Source organism: Myxine glutinosa, chromosome 8 (genome assembly GCF_964187855.1).
Source record: "Myxine glutinosa chromosome 8, kmMyxGlut1.1, whole genome shotgun sequence".
Lineage (NCBI taxonomy): Eukaryota > Metazoa > Chordata > Myxini > Myxiniformes > Myxinidae > Myxine > Myxine glutinosa.
In genome coordinates, this window is record NC_136268.1 from 99212175 (window position 1) to 99238891 (window position 26717).

The 26717-nt window shown below is 42.8% G+C and overlaps 2 protein-coding genes across 9 annotated transcripts in view; one reads left to right on the plus strand and one right to left on the minus strand.

Moving 5' to 3' along the window:
• The window catches only part of LOC137432755 (nucleus accumbens-associated protein 1), a 151598-nt gene extending 136325 nt beyond the window's left edge, over nt 1–15273 (plus strand). For 3 of the 5 annotated variants that reach the window (XM_068124923.2, XM_068124925.2, XM_068124924.2), the window contains 7 exons: nt 1446–1650; nt 2114–2266; nt 5721–5867; nt 7921–8026; nt 9582–9679; nt 9779–10093; nt 14793–15273. In XM_068124923.2, the coding sequence (XP_067981024.2) occupies nt 1446–1650; nt 2114–2266; nt 5721–5867; nt 7921–8026; nt 9582–9679; nt 9779–10093; nt 14793–14911 (1143 nt within the window). In that variant the 3' untranslated portion in view covers nt 14912–15273. Of the gene's footprint in view, nt 1–1445; nt 1651–2113; nt 2267–5720; nt 5868–7920; nt 8027–9581; nt 9680–9778; nt 10971–14792 lie in introns of those variants that run through there. The other 2 variants (XM_078783572.1, XM_078783573.1) reach the window with 1 other exon arrangement.
• XPR1 (xenotropic and polytropic retrovirus receptor 1) overlaps nt 15171–26717 on the minus strand; it is a 186052-nt gene continuing 174505 nt past the window's right edge. For all 4 annotated transcript variants that reach the window (XM_068124915.2, XM_068124917.2, XM_068124918.2 and 1 more), the window contains 3 exons: nt 22013–22149; nt 17643–17858; nt 15171–17492 (listed from right to left, as the gene is read on the minus strand). In XM_068124915.2, coding sequence (XP_067981016.1) covers nt 17429–17492; nt 17643–17858; nt 22013–22149 — 417 coding nt within the window. In that variant the 3' untranslated portion in view covers nt 15171–17428. The remainder of the gene's footprint in view (nt 17493–17642; nt 17859–22012; nt 22150–26717) is intronic.

The window sequence follows — 26717 nt, forward strand, 5'->3', positions numbered from 1 at the left end:
CGAAATTACGGCATGAAACAGCGTGCTATTGCTCGGCAGTATGGCATCATTCAAGGTCAGGTGTCAAAGATCCTGAAACGAAATGCTCAGAGGGGTGTCCCTACTCCAATACCGAGGCCAGGACGTCCCCGCAAAACCACAAGGAGGGATGATCGCCAGCTGCACCGGTTAGTCCGCAATGGCCGTACCAAGTCAGCTAATCGGCTTAGGGCTGAGTGGCAGCAACTGACAAATGTGCCTGTATCCAGAAGGCTAATCAACCAATGACTGGTTCAAGCAGGCTATCGTGCCAGGCGTCCCCTGAGAAAGCCACGCCTGACCAAACAACACCGCCAGCGCCGATTGCAGTGGGTCAGAGAGCACCGTCAATGGCAGCCAGGACACTGGAATCACGTGATCTTCAGTGACGAGTCTAGATTTCTGGTCTATCGTCAAGATGGCTGCGTCCGAGTGTGCAGACAAGTACATGAAGCCTACAACAAAGATTGTGTAGTGCCAAGAGTCCAAGCTGGAGGTGGTGGGGTGACCGTTTGGGCTGCTTTTCATGCAGGGGGCAAAACTGACCTGGTTGTTCTGAATGGAAACCTGAACCAGTTCAAGTACAGGGCCATTCTGGAAGAAACATTGCTTCCATTTGCTCGTGCAGCCTTTCGAGGAAACTTTGTCTTCCAAGATGACAATGCACGGCCTCATCATGCTCGCATGATCCAACACTTTCTTGCTGACCCTGGTGTAGAGCATATGGAGTGGCCTGCCATGTCCCTGGATATGAATCCGATAGAGAACTTGTGGGCAGAATTAACGCGTCAAATCGACCACTTGGACCAGCAGCCGACCTCTGTGCGTGAATTGCAGCAGGCTGTCACTGCATGGCAAGCGATTCCTGTCCAAACCTTGGCAAATCTCATGAACAGCATGCCTCAACGTGTACGTGCTCTCCTGAATGCTCGTGGGGGTTACACGAAGTACTGAACTGTAATTTTACTGTCCGTAATCGCAGTCGTAATTTAACTTTTGTTTTTGTTAAAAAAAAAATTGGCTAATGTGCAAAATAAAGACATACTTCTGGAAGGTACAGAAGTTTAACACAGTACTGTCCATGAATTGAGTTCGATATCAGTTTACATCACTTTCAAGGATCAATTTATTTGTTTCGAAATGTCAAATGTGGTTTTTGTTTCTTTTAAAGGTCACATTAACAAAATCTAGAATAATTTCAACATAATTCCAATGAACTTTTGGTTCTAAGACATCTTGAAAAGTAGGTTCACCCCCACAAAAAAAATATTCCATATTAAATGCCAAGTCTGTAAATCATCTATTACCTTGACATTTTTATGTGATGGTTCGTAAACTCTAATTTGCCTTTGTTTTGCAACTTTTCCATGCTTGCTTGCTTACTTTGTATTTATTAATAACTCTCTCTCCACCACCTTCCCCTTCAGCCAGCCCAGTCAAGCACACCAGTCAGTGGCCACCAGCCCCGGTTTCCTCCAGCATCTGCCCAGCTATCCCGCATCAAGCTCGAGTCACCACCTGCCATCATTCAATGTGTACCCACTCACCGGCGCCTTTATGAAAGCTATCCACCCTCAACCTCGTCTCATATTTCATCTAAAGTTCCACGTCTCATCTACAATGGCTCCCCTGGTTTGTGATAAGAATTGTCGGCATACCTATGCAGTATGCAGTATGCACTATTGATTTTATTTATTTGCGTCTTAGAAAGTTTACCTACATTATTGTGTGTAATGAGCCCTGGTGTTGGGCTAGCGGCTAGGGTGCCAGCTTAGGATCCTAGGATCCTGGGTTCGAATCCCGGTCGATCGCTGAATTAACGCCAGGGGGGTTGACTCAGCCTGTCATCCTTCCGAGGTCGGCTAATTGAGTACCAGTTCACTGGTAATTCCCTGCTTGTCGTAAAAGGGTTGGCGGCAGGAAGGGCATCCGGCCGTAAAACATTGCTTCAAAAAGGGGACCGAAAAACAACAACGACCATGGTCCCCGAAAAAGGCCAATCCCCGCTTGCGGGGAAAAATGGCCTCTAAAGGTGGTTTTTTTATTTATTATTGTGTGTAATGAGGTGTCATTTGTGCCCTTTTTTGTCCTCCAGCGGATACAGCCTCCTGTGGTGGTCGCGGGGAGCGAGAAAGCCCAAAGAGCAGCCCAGTAAGCTATGTATTGGAAGAAGACTGTGAGGAGGAGGAGGTAGAAGTTTATGATGAAGCTGATGACGATTCATTTTCTCATATGTACACTCAATCTGGTAAGGCCTAGTCCCGTGTGCTTGTTTTTGTCTGAGGTGTCAGTATAATTGCATCATTTAAATTTGACTTTTCTCTACTGTCTTTAAAATTCGTTACCTCGACTGTTTTTCACAGTAGGTATTTGGTTATTGGTATAAATAACAGCCTTGCAATTGTAGGATTTGATTATGCAATTGTGTCCACAATAAATTAAGGTAAACATTGACCTTGATAACAAATTTGACGTCTGCATTTTCACCAACTGAAGCTTATAGGGTGGAGGGTAAGGGTGGGGGAGGATCGCACCCCCCTTCACTGATCAAGGGGAAGTGGCCCTCCTTTTTTTTTTAACCCTTTACCCCTTTTTAAAAGAAAAATGATGTACTCAACTTTGCGGTGCTAGCTTTCTGTAAATTGCAGTTTTGATCCAAGTTCTTCTGAAATTTCTAAGTCCATCACCGTTGTGGCTAGAAATTACTAGAACTAGAAATTATTGGAGAAATTATCTTGTCACATTGCAACATGTTTGTTAGAACTTGACGGGGAAGTAGAAGACGGGGAAGACCGAGAAAGACTTGGCTAAAGATGGTGGAAGAAGAAATGCGGGCAAGGGGGTTAACAAGGAGAGATGCAGAAAATAGGGCAAAATGGAGAAGATTGTCATGGGGACCGCAAGGCTAACCCCCGCTCTAGCAGGGAAAATGGCCTTTTAAAATGCATGTTGTTGTTGTTGTATTGCAACATGTTTGCTAATTTATTGTGTGTAAATAATTCTTCTGACCGGTATTTTATAGGTGTAGAATTATAAACATAGGGGCAATACCCCTGGTGCTCACCTGGTAGAATAAAAAGTATACTGCTCTAACTAAAGGTATTTTAAACCAATTTCAATGGTTTCTAGAAGACAGGGCAGCATGTAGAATCATACTAACATAATCATAAGATTTCAAACAAACACACAAAAAAATACCTATTTTTCTGGGGCAGACTGGGGCAGAAACTCCTTGGTAGACCAAAGGGGCAGTTTTTTATTTATTTATGCCGTGAACAAACTTTGGTACATCATGGGTGGTGAATAGTGTGTGTTTGTACATCATGCTCAAAGTACAAAATGGTCAAGTTTCATCAAAATAGTGTGTATAGTTTCAGAGAAGAAAGCAAATACCTATTTTTGGGGGTCAAAACCCGGACTCACTTTGAACACCCGTAGGCCCCTTCAGACTTTGATTCTCTTAGTGCTGTGGACAACCATTGGTACATCACAGGTGATGAAGGTTGTGGTCAAGTTTCATCGAAATTGTGTGTGTAGTTTCAGAGGAAAAAGCAAATTCCTATTTTGGGGGTCAAATCTGGATCCACTTTGACCCCCGGTAAACCCCTTTGGATCCGCCTTTTTTTATATTTATGCCGTGAACAAACTTTACTCAAAACACAACAAATATAATTTGTGCCAAGTTTGGTCACAATCCCTTCAGCGGCTTCATAGAAGGAGTTGCAAGTGTTTATAGACGGACTGACAACGTGCCATCACATAAACTCCCCTGAACTTCGTTCCAGGTGAGCTAAGAACACCAGCAGAATACTCATGAATAAAAGCAAGAAATGTGATGATTTCATCACCAAACTTCATTAAATAAAGAGCAATCAGATTGCAGACCCTCGCCAGGTGTTTTTAGTGGTTTTTGTGGTAAAACAAATATGGCGGCCAAACCACGTGACCGATGGCGTCATCATTATTATCTTTTCTCCAATTTATCCATAGATGACGTTCAAATTGTTTTGATTGGATGAAGTTTTGTAGTTGTCGAATTATGACGTCATAATGGAGGAACCTATGACATCATCGTTAACATATGTTATTCCCCATGGAGAGTTCTTTACAATGAGCCATGTCTCAATTTTTTCTATGCAGCGCTTTCGGAGATATAGAGGTGCAACGTTTTTCGGTTTTTCCAAGATGGCGCCCATACCACGTGACCTATGTCATAATTGTCATGAAAAATTGTACAGGTGGAGTTGCACCTATGGTGAAAATTTCCTGTCAATGGGACCAACGGTTGCAGAGAAAATCATATTTATTCTGTGGGCAAACAAACAGACTAACAAACAGAAATGGACAGACAAACAAACAGACCAAGGGACCCAAATGCAATACCCTCTTCTTTGGCGAGAGTAATAAAATCCGTTTATAAACTAGCGGAAGAAGAAAGTTAGAGGGAATACGAAGGAGAATAAAGCGATGAATGGAACACAGTGCACTTGGTGATGATAACTGCAAGTTTGTGGGAGGGAGGGAGGAGGGTGGGGGGGGGGGCAGGGGGAAAGGTGGAGTGACTAGGGGGGAGTTGGGGAATGGGGAGGGTAGTTTGTGAGATGTCAAAAGATGATTGTCCCTTGGATTTTCCTGTCCCCGGTCCAAAGTTTTCCTTCAATTTGTTGAAAATCGTGGAATCTACAATTAATTGGCCTCGAATTAAAAATAAATAAATAAACAAACATTTTCCGTCAATTGATGTTATGCTTGCATTTTAGTTTGGTTTATGTTAAAATGTTACCCTAGCATGGTGCAGCATTCATCACTCAAGAAGTGGATTAACCTTTTCCAAAGTTTTCCAGGTATACCTGCATGTCGAAATCCAGAACCCTATTCATGCATGTACATTTTGGGTATGCTCAAGTAATTTGAAATTACTTTATTTCCTCTTGTCTGTTTTTAGTCTCACCCCGAAGTGGATGGAACGGGAAACTATTGCAGTGTGGGTGTGCGGTGCGCACGTTTTTGTTTGTTTGCTTTAAAATGGTTTTCTCTGCAACCACTTGTCCGATCGATGCGAAACTTCAAACATAAGAGGGAGTACCGATGAAAACCTTTTATTGCTAACTCTGACGTCATAAGTTACATTGTATGGCAGCTATATTGGATTAAAGGAAACCATTTGTTGAATTTGGATGTAATTTTCTCTGAAACCGCTTAAAGGAAAAAAATTTGAAATTTGGCAAAAGTCATCAACTCCCCCATGGATTGGGTGATATATGGGTGATAGCAATGACGTCATTGGTGAAGTGGTATTCCAGCCACAATTGGCTGAATTGAAATAATTATCTGAAACTTCATATATCTGATCTATAATGCATTGAGAGTGAATAATTCAATTTACGACGTTCATAACCCATGCCAAGGAACTATGTGACATCATAGGGTGCATGGATTATACGGGTATATGGGCCATAATAGTAGCGTGTTCAGTTAACGATGGTATTTTTCTTCAGAATGAACATGCGAGGTGAGACGATGCGCTCTACAAAAGCTCTTCTAGTTATTTGAGAAGTTTGTTTCTAAACTGTCATTACTTTATTTCAAGGAAACCCCTTTTGAGGATCGTGTGTAGTTTTTCTTTAAACGGTTCATCTCCTTTTTATAAGTCAATGTTTCATCTTTCATCCTTTATCTTTTGTTGTGGTGTGGTGACACAGGACGTATCGATTCACTACCGAGTGCTCGAGGTTTTCGTTGTGAGCTTACCTCACTCCCCCCTGACCTGCTCAACCAGATTGGGCAACGCTGCCATCCACAGCTCTACGGAGAAGGCGATCCTGGAGAAAAACTGGAACTTGTATCTGGTGGGACTTGTTCAATTTCTGTACACTAGTACACCCGCACACTACGGGAGCTGCAGAAAGGGTCATTCGTCTTTGGGGTATATAGATTACAGTCGATCGAAGGTCGGATCTCAAGAACATTGGGTGTGTGTTCATTCACTAAGTTTCTTGTGGAGAGATCGCCAAGTGGTTTAAGCATTCGAGCAAGCACTCCATTCAAAACTGTTAAGGAACAGCTGGCTTGGCAAGCGCTAGCTAGCTGCTTGGTAAATGAGCACATCCCGCTCTTCCTCCCTTTGTTTCGTATGAAACAGCGGGAGCGAGTTTCAAAAGTTTGCTACGAAAAATGCCACGGTAGCGGCAAAAAACATAACAACATTTGTGGGTTATATTGAGTACAGTAGATCTTCGCTCAGTTCTGTAAGTAAACCTTACTTCATGGATGTTGGGATTCCTCCCAATTTCTTCATTTAATGTTATCACTGCAGGAAAAACGCTTTGGGGAAGTGAGACATTATTAGTCGTCGTACTGTGTTGTAATGACATGCGATTATCATTAATTTTGTTATTCAAAGCATCTTTGGAAAAACGCCACGATAAAGCTAACTTAATATGGCTTTCCACCTCAACACGCAACCCATTGATGGCAATGGTGAGGAAAACCCGCTCGGGGGAGAAAACCCCTTTGGGGAGGGGGGCAAATGAATGTGCTGCAACCTTCATTGTGTAACCCTTGGTCATCCTGTCAAGTTTGGTTGAGATTGGATAAGTAACGACGGAATGTATTGGCGTCAAAAATTGATCAGACAGACAGACAGACACAAATGGCGTATTTTAGTATAATGATATGCATTGCTGTGCAAAAGTCTTAGATATATTTCTACTCTGATGTATCAGGAAATTTATGGTTTGAGAAATTGAATTGCATTTTTGAAGTTGTGATATTTTCTGGAATAAATTGTATAATTGTTGATTTAAAACACACTGCAGCAAGTTTCCACAATGTTGTGGATACATTTCTAGAAAGTGTGACGTTGAGCAGAACGAGTTAAGCAGACAGGATATTCCCCATAAATAGTGTTATAATGGAGGGATACGTTCCCAGGGGGGCACATTTCCTGTCACTTTTAACATGACTCACTTAACTACATATTAGAGACAAATATTAAACAAGTCAAAGAAATACACAGATGGACAATTAAATGAACAGTTGTCGGGGTATTCACCAAAATATAGGGCCGAGATTGCTTGTCGTGGTGGGAGAGATGCAGGTGTGTAGTGGAGGGGTGACAGGGAGGGAGAGGCATGCCTTCGTGTCTCGGACGGGCTGCTCAAATAATTTGTGAGTTGAGAAGACAAAAAGGAGGTGAGCCTAATACGGTGCTCCCCTCCCCCCTCGTCCTCATCGGGCTTTCGGGTGAGTTGGCACCAAATCTGGAATAGAGAAATGTCTGACCTAGCGAATCCAGATGGGGGAAGTCTTCACCAAGGAATGGTCAGAGCACCTGGGAAATCCGAATACAGTATTTGTATAACGACGAGTCATGGCTGCAAAACTAGGTGGACAAACAGAGTCCCTTGTATTACAAGTGTCAGGTGTTCATGTTTATTAAGGAGTAGTGATCTGCAACAAAAGGTAATGTGCCATGAACCAGTGCTGATATTGATTCTGTAGCTTGTTCTAAACACCGTACATTTGGTTTCGTCATTGACATTGAAAAACGATTGGCATTCATAATTTTGAAAAATGATAACAATGATATTAAAAAAAAAACATGTTGGAAAAACTATTTCAATTCCTAATTTATCCAAAACGTCGTCCCACAGTCATTTCAATAGTATGCAAAAAGGAAGTATCGTCGGCTGAAGATCATTAATGAGCCAGCTTGGCTTTTACAGGCAATCTGTCGCAATACTGCTGCCTTATTGTCTTTGCCATTAGGCCACCACCATAACCACAGTAATTCTGTGCAGGAATAATGAAAAATGACGATCTTATGAAATCTTTGCTAGAGAGGTTGATGCTTGTTAATCTGTTTAATCCGCCCATTACTTTTGTCCATGCTGTCCACAGGTGCAGGTGTATACATTGCACGGGGCCAGCTTATGAACTGTCACATGTGTGCTGGAATTCGGCATAAAGTGCTACTCCGCCGGCTACTCGCTGCTTTTTTTGACCGGTACACTTTGCTTATTTTTTTGTAAAATGCACAGGAATCGTCATAAGTGCTTAACACTTGCTACTTGCATTAAAAATCCCACGGTGTACGTTTCGGAGAGTTGGCATGTCGTCATTGGTCCCATAAATAAATTCACTGAGGGTGGCGAGTGGTCTGGTCTTTGTCGAGATTCGTCTGCTTGCTATCTGAGAGTATGAGCAACAGCTTCTGTATTATAGACAAATTGACCATGTGGTTTGTATGGGTCATGTTATGGTCTTCTTTCGACAAAGGGCAACCTTAGCCATTCTCTCTTCACTCGAGGTCGAATTGTGAAAGGTGAAACAATGATGTCGAGTTTGGTAGACATTTCCCTTTGCATCATGGCTGTGGATGTCATACTTGGTGACTGTTTTGTGAAGGCAATGTGATGGCACGGCCTTGATCTTTGGGAATAGCCGCTCAGGTAAAGATTGTATACAAGGAAGTCATGATGTTGCTGTTATATTTTCATTAGCCTTTCCCCTGCGCAGGCCCTGCCCCTGCGCAGCATAATTTCATATATTGTTTTTGTCATTGTCATCAAAGCGTTATGATAATATGGAGAAGGGAAATAAATAATTTTTTCAAAAGGTCCATGGTCAGCATCACCTAAACTCATAAATTTTCATCCAATTGGCCTGAAATTTAAATTTACCATTTGAGTTTTGTCATCAAATTTTCAACAAAGCTTTATTGTCAGAATATATATAAAAAAAATAACCACCTTTAGAGGCCATTTTTCCCCGCAAGCGGGGGTTGGCCTTTTTCGGGAACCGTGGTTGTTGTTGTTTTTTGGTCCCCTTTTTGAAGCAATGTTTTACGGCCGGATGCCCTTCCTGACGCCAACCCTTTTTGCCGCCTTTAGCGACAAACAGGGAATTACCAGTGAACTGGTACTCAATTAGCCGACCTCGGAAGGATGACAGGCTGAGTCAACCCCCCTGGCGTTAATTCAGCGATCGACCGGGATTCGAACCCAGGATCCTAGGATCCTAAGCCGGCACCCTAGCCGCTAGCCCAACACCAACACCAGTCAGAATATGGATGACAAATTAATAATTTGATGAGGTCAAAGGTCAGCGTCACATAAAATTGTCAATTTTCATCCAATTGACCTGAAATTTAAAAATTCACACATTGGGACACTGAATTACCACCAATCAAAAGCTAGAAGCTGATCGTTTTTTAGTTCCAAAGCTCAAAGGTCAAGGCTGCATGAAATCTTTGTTCAATGTTCACATTTTTTATTTTTATTTTAAACAGTTTTCGTTATTTTGAGCATCGGAAGGAGACGACGTCTGAATACAAATGGATGCGGACAGGCTTTGCATTTCCAGATGCTTTTTAGCTGATGTCTAATTTGAAAATTCCTTCTGGTCACCTGGACTTTCGAAAAGCACATTTTACAGTTATTTTTTCTCAAGAAAAAGTATATACCAGCAGCATATAACGAAAGTCTTACTTGGAAATGAGGTATGTTGAGAATCTACGCACAAATACATTTATGCCATCTTTTTTCTTTTTTTCCTTCCAGCACAACACTTGCAAACAGCTGCGGCACTGGCATCCGCTCCTCGACCAATGACCCGTCGAGAAGGCCGCTGGATAGCCGGGTTCTGAACGCTGTCAAATGCAAGTGAAATAACCAGAATTTTGTTGCTTATGTTTGTTTGTACTTCCTGTTTTATCAAGATGACCTATATTGTTGTTGTTGTTTTTTTCCCCCTGCAGTGTACTGCCAGAAGTTTGCACCAAATTTCCGTGAAAGCGAGATGAATGTCATTTGTGCCGACATGTGTACCAATGCACGGCGGGTGCGCAAACGATGGTTACCCAAGCTGGAGCCAGGTTTGTCTGACCGTGAGCTCATATTCCACTCCATCTTGCCTGACATTCCCAACTACGAAGGTGGTGGTCCTCAGGGTCCTGACCCAAGTGTGCCCACATTCTCAGCATCTGTTGATGACCCAGGGTCCCAATACGAAAGCCCGGAACACAGAGCACGCCCATACCAGCATTCTAGAGAAGATACAGGACAGGAACCGGGTGTGTACGATACACAGCCATGAACTTTATTCTCACTTTGGCTTCCAATGGTGTAAGGGAATGAATGAATGTTTGTTGGCATTTTTTTTAGATTTTGACATTCTACTGCAACCATCACAAAGGAGCTTTCTCATTGGCTGGCTCCATCTTGGCCTCGAGATTCATTGTACAAATTGTTTTGTTTTTTAAAATGAAAACAAAAACTTGTTTCTGAAGAATTTCATTCATATTTTGAATGGAGACCCCCATTGCCAACATTTGCCATTGCTGGGGGCTGAAGAGGGAGCGGGTGGGGCTCCACCCCCGTCCAATCAAATTCAGTATTTGTTTTACAATGACAGTGATGACACAATCTGTGTATAAAAGCTGACAGATTAGAGGTCCATGTTGAAGTTGTGAAGCATTAATTTTGAATGGAGGTACAAAAAAAAAAATCCCCTCTCTCCACCTTGCTGGACTCTTAGAAACTACAAGTGTCTTGGTGGAGAAATGTATACTCCTATGGTTTGTTTGACAATTTTGTTGTCAGGATGGTGCCAGGCACCATTGACAAATTACAAATGCAAAAGGCACAGTTTCAACACCCCCTTCAACCTCCCATCCCTCTCTCCCCCTTACCATTTATGCAATATGTAGATCAAGCCCCATTGAGGGCTTTCCTTTGCCTGGAGCATGTTGCTCCATTTTCTATCCAATTCTGGGACTTCTTCCATTTTCACTCAAATGTAGTTATAACGGCACTGCACTGTGTCCAAGGAGGTGGACAAAATCATGTCATTGGAACCTGGTTTGCTACAGATGTATTAATGCTGGCTGTATCAAGTGACCACTTAATTAAAAAGGGGTCATCTAATGATTTTCATAGAGGTGAAGGCTTCCCCTGGCTCCACTCTGGTTGACATCTTCCAACAATGGTGAAAGATGTGTAACAAGGACAAGGCTGTATACATTTATTTTTTTTGTCCAAGTGGAGGCTGAGAAGAGCTAGAATAGAAAATGGACCATGGCAGAATAAAACAGAAGGGTGGGGGGGGCTACAACAGAGGGACACTTGGAGGAAGGAGGAGGAAGAGTTAGGCTATGAGCCAAGGGGGTTGGTCGGTACCATGCAGATGGAGTAAGGCTCATTGTGATTTTTAGCAAGATATATGTCCCTAGATATGAAAAAAAAGTGATAGCAGTGTATAACTCTCGGCAATCTCTGTGTTATCACCCGAAATATTATTATACGCCTGCTTCGCTTCGCCAAAAAATGTGATATTTGCTAAAATTGGAATAAATATATGTTTTTAAGGACCACAGAGTGCCAATAATTTGCATACTGGATGCCAACTAATATAGTAATAGAAAATAGAACATTTGTGGGGGTTATTTATCAAAATATTGATATAATGACAAAAAATATGTTAAATTTAGTGAAAAAGTGATCGAAATCGCTTCGAGTTCAGAATTCACATTGTACATTTTTGTCAATATTTCAAAAATGAAAACTCCCAGAGTAACATTTGACCCCTCAAAATCTTCGCAAGGAACCACTGCATTGGAATATATCATTACTTTGTAATATGGTGGTTGTTTGGGGCACATATTTTGGCAAAGTTCAAAATATGTTCAACCATACCCCCTAATTTTGATATTTTGGAACGAAACGTAGCTTTTGAACATTTTAGGTTTATTCGTCTACTACTTTTGGTATCTCAGTGTAATTTTTGGTATTAGCTAGTATCCTAAAGTAGGTTTGTAACATCAGCTACATTATATTTCACAATGCATGCAAATTTGCTCCACACTCTAGGTTTATCATGATCTCTCGAACAAATACGCCTTGTTATTATACAGTATTATTACCAATCAATTTTTAACACAATTGACAGATTACAGGCATTTAAAACACATACTACATACTGATAAATAACCCCCACAAATGTTCTATATTTCTATTACTATATTAGTTGGCATCCAGTATGCAAATTATTGGCACTCTGTGGTCCTTAAAAACATATTTATTCCAATTTTAGCAAATATCACATTTTTTGGCGAAGCGAAGCGGGCGTATAATAATATTTCGGGTGATAACACAGAGATGGCCGAGAGTTATACACTGCTATCACTTTTTTTCATATCTAGGGACATATATCTTGCTAAAAATCACAATGAGCCTTACTCCATCTGTATGGTACCGACCGGTCAATTTGGGGGGTCTGGCTCATAGCCTAAGTGAGGTGTGCAAGGTACAGATGACAAAAAAATAATGGAAACGTCAGATGCAAAGTATGGGGCTGCCACACATGTGACCGGTGCATGACATGCAAATCTCTTCCTGGCAATCCTCCTGTGTGTGTGTATGTATATGTATATATATATATATATATGTATATGTATATATATATATATATATATATATATATATATATATATATATATATATATATATATGTATATGTAGGCCACAGCTAGTATAGAGAGGAGACCTCAATGACTGAACGGGGTACAATAATTGTTAGTGCACATTTGGCAGGTGCGTCAGTGAAAAACGCTGTGGGAATTGCTAACATATGAGGAACTGTCTTTGCTTTAAGATGTCACCCTGGGAAAAAGATGGAAAGACATCATCGAAGGCAACAGGAGGTGAAAGCGCATACTTGACGAGCGAGATCCATGGGCATTGGTGTGGACTGCGGGGCAAAACAGGAGCAATGGCAGAAAAACTGTGCAGCGTTAAATGTGGGTCGTGAGCATCCGGTATCATGTCACGGGCTGGGATACCACAGGCAGGTTGCTGTGCACAAACCACTCAACACCTGGCAACGCCTATTAACAGATACAGTGGTACAAGAAGCATAGGCAATGGACTGCCGAGCAGTGGAAGAATGTGATATGGCCTGATTAATCATCCTCAACCAAGTTCTCAACATATGGACATGCCCAGGGAACTCTTCAGTCCCAAGTGCCTGGTTCAAACAGTAAAAGGTCTTGGTGGTTCCATAATGACGTGGGGGCCGTTTTCCTGGTATAGCCCAGCCCCCGCTAATTTTCATTGAGAGCCCCATGCTGACTCTGGCAGGTGACATTGGATGCCATTGGCTGAGAGTTTGGAGAACAACGTATGGTGCCAAATTGAAATGCTTCAGATATGTCCAGAGATGGCGCTGGTCTCATGTGTGAGATTGAGGGCCTCCATGTATTGTTGGGGGAGCAGAAGCAGCCTGTCCAGAATAATGACGGTCAGAATCCAAACTGATGGTCTGAGATCAGGCTCCTGGAGAAAAGGAAGGATTTGACGGCAACTGTGATTATTTCCATGACTTTGCTTATAAATGGAAGTAAGCTAATACTATAGGTCTGTAGTTAAAAGGATCCGTTTTTGCATCCCTCTTGTGATGTATTGCTGTTGGCTGACTTAGACAGAAGGGTAAATTATAGGATGAACAGAGCAGGAAGTAGATGTGTGACAAAATTCACAGTTTGAGCCAGGCCCAAGAAATCATGGATATTCCTTGGCTAGTTGAAGAGAGAGTTGGGATGAGTTAAGTTGGTCCATGTTGAGAGAGGGATAGAGATGTAGGAGTCACTTAGGAAGAAGGTAGAACACAGAAACAGGAGGTGTTAGGGTATGGGAAAGTGCAGGCAAAGCTTCTCTTTGGGCTTTGGAGTTATGGCAGTATACAGTCAGTTAGAGATAGAGCTATGTATGTAAACTACAACTTTGCCGCTAAGGTGGGGGTGAAGCAGAGAGAGGGAGGGTTGCAGTGGGGGGAGGGACATGGAACGACCTTTCGAGGCCATTTTTCCCCGCAGAGCAGGGGTTGGCCTTTTTCAGGCACCGTGGTCCCCTTTTTGAAGCAATGTTTTACGGCCGGATGCCCTTCCTGCCGCCAACCCTGTTTGTCGCCTCTTGCGACACATAGGGAATTACCAGCAAGCTGGTACTCAATTTGCTGCCCTCTGACAGGAAGGATGACAGGCTGAGTCAACCCCCCTGGCGTTAATTCAGCAATCAACCGGGATTCGAACCCAGGATCCGAGGATCCCAAGCCGGCGTCCTAACCGCTAAGCCAACACCAGGCTGAAGGGACATGGGATGGAGGGAATACAGCAGGGGGTGGGGACCCAGAGCTGGGGTGGGAGAGGCACGAGCAAGATTGCAGTGAGGACATGACCAATAATCGACAGAAAAGTGGACAACAATTGACAGCAACTGACAAACCTGGTAGTTTACTTAAGTTTGGAAGCAGGAAAGCTGCTACTGCCAGCACCTGGAAAATTGGGACCTTGGTAGAGTATAAGGCAATGTTGGAGCAACAAGAGTAGTTCCCCACAATCTAGAGCTTAGCTTCCCCTATAAGGCAAACTAATCATAACAACCGTCATAATCTGCTCACTATAAACAATTAGTGATAGGGCCACAGCACCGTCACATCATTACGTTAATGCTACCATAAGAGATCAGTCCACGGGGTAAGTTTTCTTACCTTCTCTGACCAAAAGGCCATCGCACATGGTACAGGTGGACCCACATTTGGGTGAAGGGTTTGGTGCTCCTGATTTGAAAGTTTGTTTTTCTTCCCATGGCCACATGTTGTACAAGTGAAGGAGAGGCCTATATTTATAATCTTTGCATATTACAGCACCCATTCATGAATTACACCGTTATGGAATAAAGTTTAAAAAATGGATGGTTTACATTTAAAACTTTCAGCTGAAGAACCTTGCGTACCAAGTCGAGCCTGTGATGGACAAGAACATCAAGACCGAGGGAAAAAACAAAAGCAAGCTAGATGTAGCAACATCAGGGAAGGTGAGGGGTCGTTTTTGTAAATGGACCATGTATGGCCTGAGCATGGTTTCAGTGGGGAGAAGAGATGATGTCCTCTGGTTGAATGGCAATGAACTTGCTGGGCCTCAGCTGTTCTGTTTTTGGCAACAGATAAGGGGGTGATAACCAAGTGTTTGGCAAATTTCCCATGATGCTTTGCATTTTAACTGTGCTGGAATTTGATGGGTCCATGCAAAACTTAGTCAACACTGTGCTTTAAAATTTATAAATCTTGATGATTGAGTAGCATGTACAACAAACGATTTTACACTAATTTATTTTCACTACTAATCAACATTAGTAAAGTGAGTGTTCTTTATAAATTAACATACAACACTGAATAAAGCAGAACTCTTTGACTATATTCCTTCCCATCATCACTTTGAAAACTTACTCTTTTCCCATTTCTTGCAGACAGCACATTCACCGAAAATAATCGCATACGACTGATCACAGCAACTGAACACGTGACACGAGCATGCAGGTACCCCTGTCTGGATGGGATGTCACAAGGGCCGTGCACTTGATCGAAAGGTGAAAAATAACGGGGAGCCAATCTGACTCCATCTAATCACGTCCCCCATTTGCCGTCACCACGATATACAAACGATACAAACGGTCATGGGTAACGAACTTCATTACACAAGGGTCTAGGGAACACTGGGCATGGCATTTTTACCCAGCTACGTGTAGAATGCACAGGAATCGACACAAGTGTACGACACGTCACGACGCAATCTTGGACACACATTTGCTTCTGTGCTTTGGAATAAACTTTTCAAAACCGTCCGTGCACCACTCGGCTCATGTCCACGTCCTACGGCGACGTCGAGAAGAGGGGGCAACCGTTGCCAGTATGTGCAACTGCCCTCGTAGTCTTTTGTAAACGACTTTCAAACATCCGTGAGCCAAACTGGGAGGAAACGTCAGGATTCCCCAGCAAACGGATGCAGGGGTGGACTGCGTCCACCACAAAAGGGCAACTTGTTACCTTTGCATGCAAATCTCAAAGCATTCGCTTTCTAAACGTACCTGTGTGCGCACGAAAAAAAGGTAGGGTCCCGTGTCCCCCACAACGCTAAACGCCACTTGTACTTGCACGCAACTGAAGACTACCACAACACAAAGCCAATAAGAACTCTCACTTTTCACAAGAACCAGATGGAAAGGATGGGAACATTGAAATGTGACCATGCTGAGCTGGTCTGCTTTTTGGTAATAATAAATAATAACAACAACCTTGTTCTCTGTTGGGAGTGGTCAATGAAAGCTAAAGCTATTGTACACAAACAATTATATCCGTCCTGTTGTCCAAACTGTTCAGCAGTTTTATCCTCCTTGGGGGTGCGGGGAAGCGGGGGATCCCGATATGAAATGTACACACAATAACTACAAGGCCCACTATTTACCCAAATAATACAAAATTTCTTAACACCCCCTCCCCCGCATTCTAAAGTTAAAACAAAAGCAAAAATCTTTACAAAGCCAAAATTAAAACAGAGATTACAAGCTGCAAAAAACCACCCAATACAGACAAAATATTCTCATTTTGAGGGGAAAAAAATAATCGATTCTGCCCCATTGGTCCCCATGGCAGACCTGTCGAGCCAGACTTGGTGGTAAATGTTGTATACAGAATTGAACATGTATCCGCTTTAACCTGCAGATGTAACATTAAAAAAAAAGAAAAAAAACAATTACAAAACACATCCCTCTCGATTACCTTCCCTCTTCAACAAAAAAGTTGCAAAAAATGCAAATGTTTTCAAGTGCCTTCGATACAAGGAGTGCTATGCAGTTTCACACCATTTGCATTGGATGATGGCTGGTTTTGGCAAAACGTCTTAAAATGCGTTCGGGATGGGGGTAGGAACGGGGCGATGCACCCACGGATATCAGTACACAGTGCACGGACTTTTATACCAAAAAACCCAAATGGTTTCAAGATCTTGAAGGCCAAATCGGGTTTCGACGTCCACAAATATTGCAGGGCCCAGCGAACAGAACCTCAAGAAATACCTTGTAAAAAGGGCACATGTAAATATCTATCATAGGCACGCAGAGATGTCGGAGATTGTCCCGTTGTCGTGTGCACGTATCCAAAATTCCGGAGGTAAAACGAAGATGAAGCACAGTTGTGACTGTGCCGTTCAATATCATCACAGCAGAAGGCCCGTTGGTAACGCACCCTATTGTACGCACGGCTTATGGCTGATGACGAAGCCAGCAGCTATGATGGAGCGTCCAATTCTTCGGGGGAATGGGGGACATGCCTGTTGCCCGGCTCGGTTAACCGGCCCGGATGCTCGAAAAAAAAATCCCCGTCCATGCTCGACCTGTCTGACAGGCCTTCATGGACATACAAAAGTATGGTTTTTGTTTTGTCCAGCTCGAACCAGAAACAAATACAAATAAACGGATGGTAAATGATGTAAATCATCAAAAACAAAGAAATAAAAGTGACCAAGAAAGTCACCAGGAGAAGACAGATGCAAATTTTCTTATGCAGGAAGAGGTGCTCATGCGTTGATAGTTTCATCATCCGTGTCATCTACGAGCACGCGAATATCCCGACTTCTCGACCTGGAATATGGAAACATGGGTGTTGACCTCAAAAAAGGAAACCAAAATAGATCCGTATACAGCTTATGATGGTTAAAGTAATTCCAATTTATGAGGAATGCAATAGCCATTCTTGCAGGTTTTTTTGATATTGCGGGTCAATGTTCCAACCTGGGTCGCAGCCGGCTCGAGAAGCTGTAAAGGCGTTTCGGTGGGCTTCGTTTCAGTCGACGATTCTTAACGCCGTCCTCCTGATCCATCATCTGCTCGAGCAATGTCTGGTCGTCCGAATTCAAGGGTGCTACCGATATGTCTCGGACGGCACGGAACTCTCCACAATTGTTCAAATGTTCATTCTCCAGGCGGAAGAAGTTCCATACGAAGCGCCTGTCACAAATGTAAAAGTTTTCATCTTAAATGAGATAAACAAGAAAGACGTCACGCAGAGCACAATATTCGCAAAATCGACCCCTCCCCAAAATAAAAAGTTGCCATGGATACATCAAATTGTCCATTTCATTGATTTAAATTGACGATCTTAATCAGAGGTCAGGTCCATCAGATTAAAATTGATCATTTTTCAGATGAAAATTTATATTAGAAGTTTGACCTTGATTTGACCTTTGACCTCAATCAATAGGCTTCTTCCTTATGACAAACTACCGTCTGGTGAAGTTTCGTGAAGATCGGTTTAAAATTGCTGTTGGTGATTGACAGACAAACAGACAGAATGAAAAATCGGTCAGACCGAGGACTTGCCGGAATGTACTTTTTTATCGGCCATTTTAGACAAATATGGCGGCCGAACCACGTGACCGATGACGTCATTATTTTTCTAAACTAATTTATTCCTTGATGATGCTCAAGAAATTTCATCTTGATCGGACGAAGTTTTGTACTTGTCGAATTATGATGTCATAATGGAGGCACCTATGACATCATCATTAACATATTTTATTCCCCATGGAGAGTTCTTTACAATGAGCCATGTCTCAATTTTTTCTGTTCAGCACTTTTGGAGATATAGTGGTGCAAAGTTTTGCCGTTTTTCCAAGATGGCGGCCGACCACGTGACTGATGACGTCATCAACATATTTTATTCCCCATGGAGAGTTCTTTACAATGAGCCATGTCTCAATTTTTTCTGTTCAGCACTTTTGGAGATATAGTGGTGCAAAGTTTTGCCGTTTTTCCAAGATGGCGGCCGACCACGTGACATATGACGTCATCATTAACATATTTTATTCCCCATGGAGAATTCTTTACAATGAGCCATGTCTCAATTTTTACTATTCAGTACTTTCGGAGATATGGAGGTGCAAAGTTTTGCCGTTTTTCCAAGATGGCAGCCGAACCACGTGAACTATGACGTCATCATTAACATATTTTATTCCCCATGCGAGTTCTTCACAATGAGCCATGTCTCAATTTTTTCTGTTAAGCACTTTTGGAGATATTGTGGTGCAACGTTTTGCCGTTTTTCCAAGATGGCGGCCGACCACGTGACTGATATCATTAACATATTTTATTCCCCATGGAGAGTTCTTTACAATGAGCCATGTCTCAATTTTTTCTGTTCAGCACTTTTGGAGATATATTGGTGCAAAGTTTTGCCGTTTTTCCAAGATGGCGGCCGACCACGTGACTGATGGTCATCATTAACATATTTTATTCCCCATGGAGAGTTCTTTACAATGAGCCATGTCTCAATTTTTTCTGTTCAGCACTTTTGGAGATATAGTGGTGCAACGTTTTGCCGTTTTTCCAAGATGGCGGCCGAACCACGTGACTGATGACGTCATCATTTACATATTTTATTCCCCATGGAGAGTTCTTTACAATGAGCCATGTCTCAATTTTTTCTATTCAGCACTTTCGGAGATATGGAGGTGCTAGGTTTTTCCAAGATGGCGGCCGAACCACGTGACCTATGATGTCATTATTAACACATTTTATTCCCCATGGAGAGTTCTTTACAAGGAGCCATGACTCCATTTTTTCTGTTGAGCACTTTCGGAGATATGGAGGTGCAACGTTTTTCGGTTTTTCCAAGATGGCGGCCGAATTACGTGACTGATGACGTCATCAATTGGGCACAGTCTATTCCAGGGCAAGACAAATACGTGTGCAAAGTTTGGCAATTCTACGTGCAACGGTGTAGACGTAGTGCTGCACACAGACAGACAAACCAACCGATCAACATACTTGCCGGAATCTTTTCCGGCAAGTAATAACACACAAGACCAACCAATATACTTGAAAAAATCTTCGATTTTGTAGGTAATAAAACGCTCCATGATCAAACCTACCTTTATTACCCTGCGCTCGTGAAGCGAAATGCGAGGTTAAACAATCGGTTGCGTACGTGTGCCGTGTCTGCATTTTAAAATTTCATTTTCTCGGCAACCGTTGGTCCGATTGACATGAAATTTTACCGTAGGAGCGCCTCCGCCTGTATAATGTTTTGCTGATAATTATGGTACGGACGGTACGGACACCATCTTGGAAAAATGTTACACCTCTATATCTCCCAAACAGCTTCATGGAAAAAATTGAAACATGGCTCATTGTCAAGTACACCCCATGGGGAATAAGATATGTTAATGATGATGTCATAGATGCCTCCATTATGACATCATAATTCGACAAGTACACTGCTTGACCTGATCAGTATGAAAAAAAAATTCCTCTGCAATTGTTAGTCCGATGAACACGAAATTTTCAGAATATGAGTGGCTCCTCCTGTAGAATTGTTCTAATGATAATTATGACGTCATTGGTCACGTGGTACAGGCACCATCTTGGAAAAATCGAAAAAAGTTGCACCTCTAATCTCAAAAACGATGCATGGGAAAAATTGAAATATGGCTCGATGTCAAGCACTCCCCTTGGGGAATAAGACATGTTAATGATGACGTCATCGGTGCCTTCGTTATGACGTCATAATTCGACAGGGACAACGCTTAGTCTGATCAGTTTGAAATGTATTGAGCGTGATCTACGCAACAATTATATTAGAGATTATAAATTTATGATGTCATCGCTCACGTGGTCTGGCAGCTATATTGGATCAAAGAAAAAAAAATGTTCAAAAACAGAAGAGTTGGCTCTCAACAAGTTGACTGCGCAGGATAAGTATTGTCGTGCGAATCCCTCAAGGTTAACACCAGGGACCGCGGAAGACCGAACGGCTTTAATGGAGGCGACAACCAAACATTGATTTGCTCTCACAGCACAGGAGAAAGAAGGGAAGAGGAAGAAGCGGCAAAATCGCATACCTGTAGAGGGAATGAACTCAAACGAACACGGGTTTAACAAAGAATGGAAAGTAATGCAAGGGTTTATTTTAAATAAAGGTCAGGACAGGGAAACGCGATGATAAATCCAATAATGATCCTAAATTGGGATCCCACACCGACTTCCAAATACGAGACAGGGGAAAATGAATTAATAAAATTAATGTCCGTCGTGTACCGGGGAAATGTGGTGCGTCTTATCTTTGTCTGTAGTCGAGTCCGCCGTCCAACGCGGCTCCAAGCTCCGGCGCGAAGAAATCCTTCGTCCGCTCGCTCGCACGCTTCGCCAGGCCTCGATGCGACTCGCTCAGCGGCACGCCACGAGGTCCCTCGCTCCAGTACCAACAGCATTGGATCCCGCTCCAAGCACCACGACGAACCGACGTCACCCAGCACGAAGCACGAAGGTCCAGCACGCGAGAAGGAAGAGCCAATGAAGACCAGAGACAAGCGAAGAAGGGGAAGGGCTTCAAGCACAGAGAGATGTCAAATACGAAGGGGTCCAGCGCGAAGAGAGCCAAGAGAGAAAATGTCGTGCAGCACGCCCCTTTGTAACCTTCCCTCTGACGTCGGTCTTGGCGCGCCACCAACCAGGGCCTCGCAGCTTCCCGCCGTTTGCCGAACCTCGTCGCGCCTTCCACGCTGATTGGTTCCAGATTCGCGCCTTCCACGCCAACCAATCACAGTCCTCCTGGGCGTGGTTACAACTCGTCTCACACGATGTTGCTAGGCCAGCTGGTGGTGCGGCTGGCGGCGGCGCCCCGATCTGGCTTCCTGCCAGTCTTCTTCCAAGGTCATTGTAAGGGCAGGGAACTAATTAATGTGTGCACTAAGGACCTCTCTAAGTGTTTATATGTGTGCGTTGCCATAAGGGACAAAGGAATGATTACCAGGTCTGACACACAGGGGTTTATCTTAGTCCCTACAACTATTTAACACACAAACACCCTTGTATGTTCACAGGATACTCTTACCCCGACAAACCGCCTAAAAACACAGAACTTATTACAGGTAGATTCCCTATAGCGACAGTCGGATACCTACCTATACAGATCTACCTGGCCCTAGATATTCCTTTACCCACCGACATAACAGTATTCTATGAATACCATCTAGTTCTCTGTTAGTCTCAGTTTGTCAGATTCTAAAGCAGTTTATCGACGTTGGCAGTGTTGGCAAGTCTCGACTGCTGAAATGGAGACATTACTAATGGTATCAATAATTTCAGCAACAATCTGTACCCACCTGAAAACCTCCAAAGGTGCCAAGATAGTAACCAAGACGTCACCCAGGTCTGAAAATCCCATCTCAGGAATCGACATGTTGATGGCCCAGGTGAAGCGTAGCACCGAGTCCCCGAGGATGGCCATGTAGTAATATGCCTGTGCGATGATACAAAAGGTGAGTTACTATTCTATATAGAAAAATAAAGACCAGTTGCAGCAAAATATTTTTTGGATGTTTTCATTAACCAAACAAAATAAATACTTCACCGAGTAAGAAGCTTTATGGCAAATAGATTGATTGGTTAGATTTTGGTTAGTTCTGTTATAACCATCTGATCAAAGTGCAAGCTGATGTTATAAGATGTTGTTGATACAAGTATAAATAGACTTTTATATGATACATTTTAAGACCATCGCCTCAACTAAAATGAGAACAATCAGGGGCACAGGCAGGACCCTATTTTTTAAGTAATGGTTTCATTATGGTGGTGGTGCAGGTCGATCACCTGGGGACAAGTTACCACAGCATAGTGTGTGCAAATATATTGTTGAGATGTTGAGTTTGGAATACCAGGGTAAGGTTTCAGATTTCAGGAAGGCAAACTTTGAAGGTATGAGACGAGAGTTAGGTTCTCCAGATTGGGAAAAGGTAACGTGCAGACAGTCTGCATCAGAGAAATGGGCAACCTTCAATGACAGCAAATGTGTAAGGAGCAGAGTAGGTTATTTATCCATTCCTCCACAAGCTGACATTCCAGTGAGGTATAAAGGTAGAGGGAACCTTCTAATAGCTGAGAGTTTCTGTCACCTGGATGGTGAGTAAGGGCTTCTTGTGAAGATCCAAATAGGAGTGGAGGAAGTAAAGAAACACCTCGAAGAACTAAGGGATGATAAAAAGATTCACATGTCCAGATAATATGCATCAGAGTATTGATGGAGGTGGAGGAGCAGATAATCTTGATGTTAATCGATACCTTGAACAGCTCAAGGGAGTCAGGGCAGGTACGAGACCATCTCGAGGATTGGAGAGTAACAAATGTAACCGTTATGTAATACATTTATAGAGACAAGAATTGAGGAACTATAGACCTGGTAGTTTGACTTCAGTTGGAGGGAAGGTGTTGGAATCGATGAAGGAACGGATAGGAAGAACCACCTTTAGAGGCCATTTTTCCCCACAGAGCAGGGGTTGGCCTTTTTTAGGCACCATGGTCCCCTTTCGAAGCAATGTTTTATGGCCGGATGCCCTTCCTGCCACCAACCCTGTTAGTCGCTTCTTGTGACACACAGGGAATTACCAGTAAACTGGTACTCAATTTGCCGACCTCGGAAGGATGACAGGCTCAGTCAACCCCCCTGGCGTGAATACAGGGATCAATCGGGATTCGAACCCAGGATCCTAGGATCCCAAGCCGGCACCCTAACCGCTAAGCCAACACCTGGCTATTCATACGTAATTAATAGGTCATACACAATTAATAGGTCATACATAATTAGTCATACGTAATTAATAGGTCATACATAATTAATAGATCATACGTAATTAATAGGTCATACGTAATTAATAGGTCATACGTAATCAATAGGTCATACGTAATTAATAGGTCATACATAATTAATAGATCACGTAATTAATAGTTCAGACGTAATTAATAGGTCATACGTAATTAATAGGTCATACGTAATTAATAGGTTACGTAATTAAGACTTCATACATAATTAATAGTTAATACGTAATTAATAGTTCATACGTAATTAAATAAAAGGAACGGATAGGGAATCATTTAAATCATTTCAAAATAATTAAAGTTAGTCGACTTGGGATTACTCATTTATTTATTGGAGTTGTATGAGCAGTTTCTGAATGGGTGGATGGGGGAGGTGCAGTGGATGTAGTTTATGTTGATTTTCAAAAAGCTTCTGATAAGGTCCAACATAGAAGGTTGTTAACCAAGGAGGGCTTTGTGGAGTGGTTGGTGGAGTAGCTAACTGGATTGGAAACTGGCTTAGTGATGGGAAACAAAGGGTGGCTGGTAGAGCAGCTAACTGGATTGGAAACTGGCTTAGTGATGGGAAGCAAAGGGTGGCTGGTAGAGCAGCTAACTGGATTGGAAACTGGCTTAGTGATGGGAAGCAAAGGGTGGCTGGTAGAGCAGCTAACTAGATTGGAAAATGGCTTAGTGATGGGAAGCAAAGGGTGGTTGGTAGAGCAGCTAACTGGATTGGAAACTGGCTTAGTGATGGGAAGCAAAGGGTGGCTGGTAGAGCAGCTAACTGGATTGGAAACTGGCTTAGTGATGGGAAGCAAAGAGTGGCTGGTAGAGCAGCTAACTGGATTGGAAACTGGCTTAGTGATGGGAAGCAAAGGGTGGCTGGTAGAGCAGCTAACTAGATTGGAAAATGGCTTAGTGATGGGAAGCAAAGGGTGGTTGGTAGAGCAGCTAACTGGATTGGAAACTGGCTTAGTGATGGGAAGCAAAGAGTGGCTGATAGGGCAGCTAACTGGATTGGAAAATGGCTTAGAGATGGGAAGCAAAGAGTGGCTGGTAGAGTAGCTAACTGCATTGGAAAATGGCTTAGTGATGGGAAGCAAAGAGTGGCTGGGAGAGTAGCTAACTGGATTGGAAACTGGCTTAGTGATGGGAAGCAAAGAGTGGCTGATAGGTAGGGTGCACACGGTGCCCCCATATGAGCATGTTGCCCTGTCCCTGTTTTTATTTTGTTCCAATCATTAAAATAATAGTCCTAGTCAATTTTTATGAAAATTGGACTCTATTTATGTGTCCCACCATTCACTTGAATATTTCCACAAAAATGGCCATAAGCCACCATTATAACAATATTATGGTAAATAGGCTGTGTTTAATTCCAGCACTAGTATCATTATTTGTTGTTGTTTTTTCTTGAGAGTTAAATGTGAATTGATTTACCTGTGTAAAGTTGTAAATAGAAATGCCAGGGATGAAATGTCCAGACAGTTGCCATGGAAACTGCTGCTAGATTTGGGCTATTTTTAGACATGCACAGTCTAGACATTGTCTAGACATAACAATGCAGTCACAATATGAGCTGATTGACTGATCTGCTCTGTAGCAAGTATATGCATTATGCAGGAACTGATCCTGATGTAGCTGACATGTTTGCCTTTGGCCTGTCATGACACAGATGCTATTACCCAGTTGTAGATATTGACACACATTTGTGATACGTTTGTGTGCGCTGCCAGAATTACTAGCAGAGAGGAAATATTATGGAGGAGGATAAATCATCACAAGATGCTGGTGTTCTTGATATCTGCTCAACTGATGAACTCCAGCATGAATCTACGCCAGGCTCGCCAGCAACTGCAGCAGGATCTAGTAGAATGAAAACAAGAAACTCTTCTGAGATATTTGCACGAGGTCAATCGATCACGGACATTGATTCAGAAATAACTGGATCTCGCTTGCCTACAGCACTACAGGTCCTTCGGTGTCTGATATTCCATATACAGGATGGATATTCTACCAACAAAACCAAGTGGGATTGTTCCAAGCTGGTGCTTGCAAAGATTCAGCCTTTTTATGAGAAAGCAAACGTTCCTTTGATATGTGATCACAAAGCATGTGAAAAGATCTTGAAGCTGCACGATGAGAACTCCAAACTAAGACAAATCCCCAAAAGTCGCCGTGACATGCCAACTGTTTTGAGCAAAGTCCATGAACATGAGCAGGATCTTTCCAAAACATTCCCACTCTGGCCGCTTGATGCTGAAGAGAAAATGAAAACTCCTGAGGACATCAAATTCCTGCAGTCCATGAAGACAGATCGTATTGCTAGCTTTGGAGGTTTTGACGCTTCCCTCGCGAAACAGAAACAAAGATCAGAACAACGCAAGCTTCTGGACAGACGAAGGCAAGAAAAGGCAGAAGCTGAGATGGCGGAGTTAACTGCTACAGCAACATTTGAGAGCAGTTCTGATACTGATCCTGGTGACACCGAGGATGGAGTGGATCTCTTACCAGGAACCTCTATGGATACACATCCGAGAAGAAAGCACAGATGAGTGGTACATTCTGGGACAGAGGCTTTCATACCTCATAACATCATGAAATCCCCCGAAATGGTTGCACTTGCTACCAGAATGAAGATGACTCCATCACAACAGGCTGCTTTCACTGAGGCATTCGTCCAGGAAGCTGGAGGGGATGTGTCCAAAGTATATACATCGTATGCTGTGGCTGATAAATCCAGACGAGAAATCGGAAAGCAAATAGCTGAAAGTTACCAGGAGAAGTGGGATGTTCCACAGTTTGCTTCTCTTCACTGGGATGGCAAGCTGCTTCCCTCGCTCACAAATAAATATGAAAATGAGGAGCGGCTGACTGTGGCGGTTGGAGATGTGACAGACATCAAGGTTCTTGGTGTGCCTGCTTACAAACCTGGAACTGATAAAAAATCTGGAGAAATCATTTCAAAGCTCACATTTGATTTGCTGTGCAGTTGGAACTGCACAGACTCCATTTGCAACATGGTGTTTGATACGACTGCTAGCAACACAGGGCATGTGTCCGCAGCATGCATTCAGATACAGGAAACCCTAGAACGTCCACTTTTGTGGTCTGGTTGTCGGCATCACGTAGGAGAAGTCATTCTTACGCACGTGTTTGAGGATCTCAAGATCGAGACATCCAAGTCTCCAGATGTCATGCTGTTCACTCGTCTCAGGAAAAATTGGAACTTGA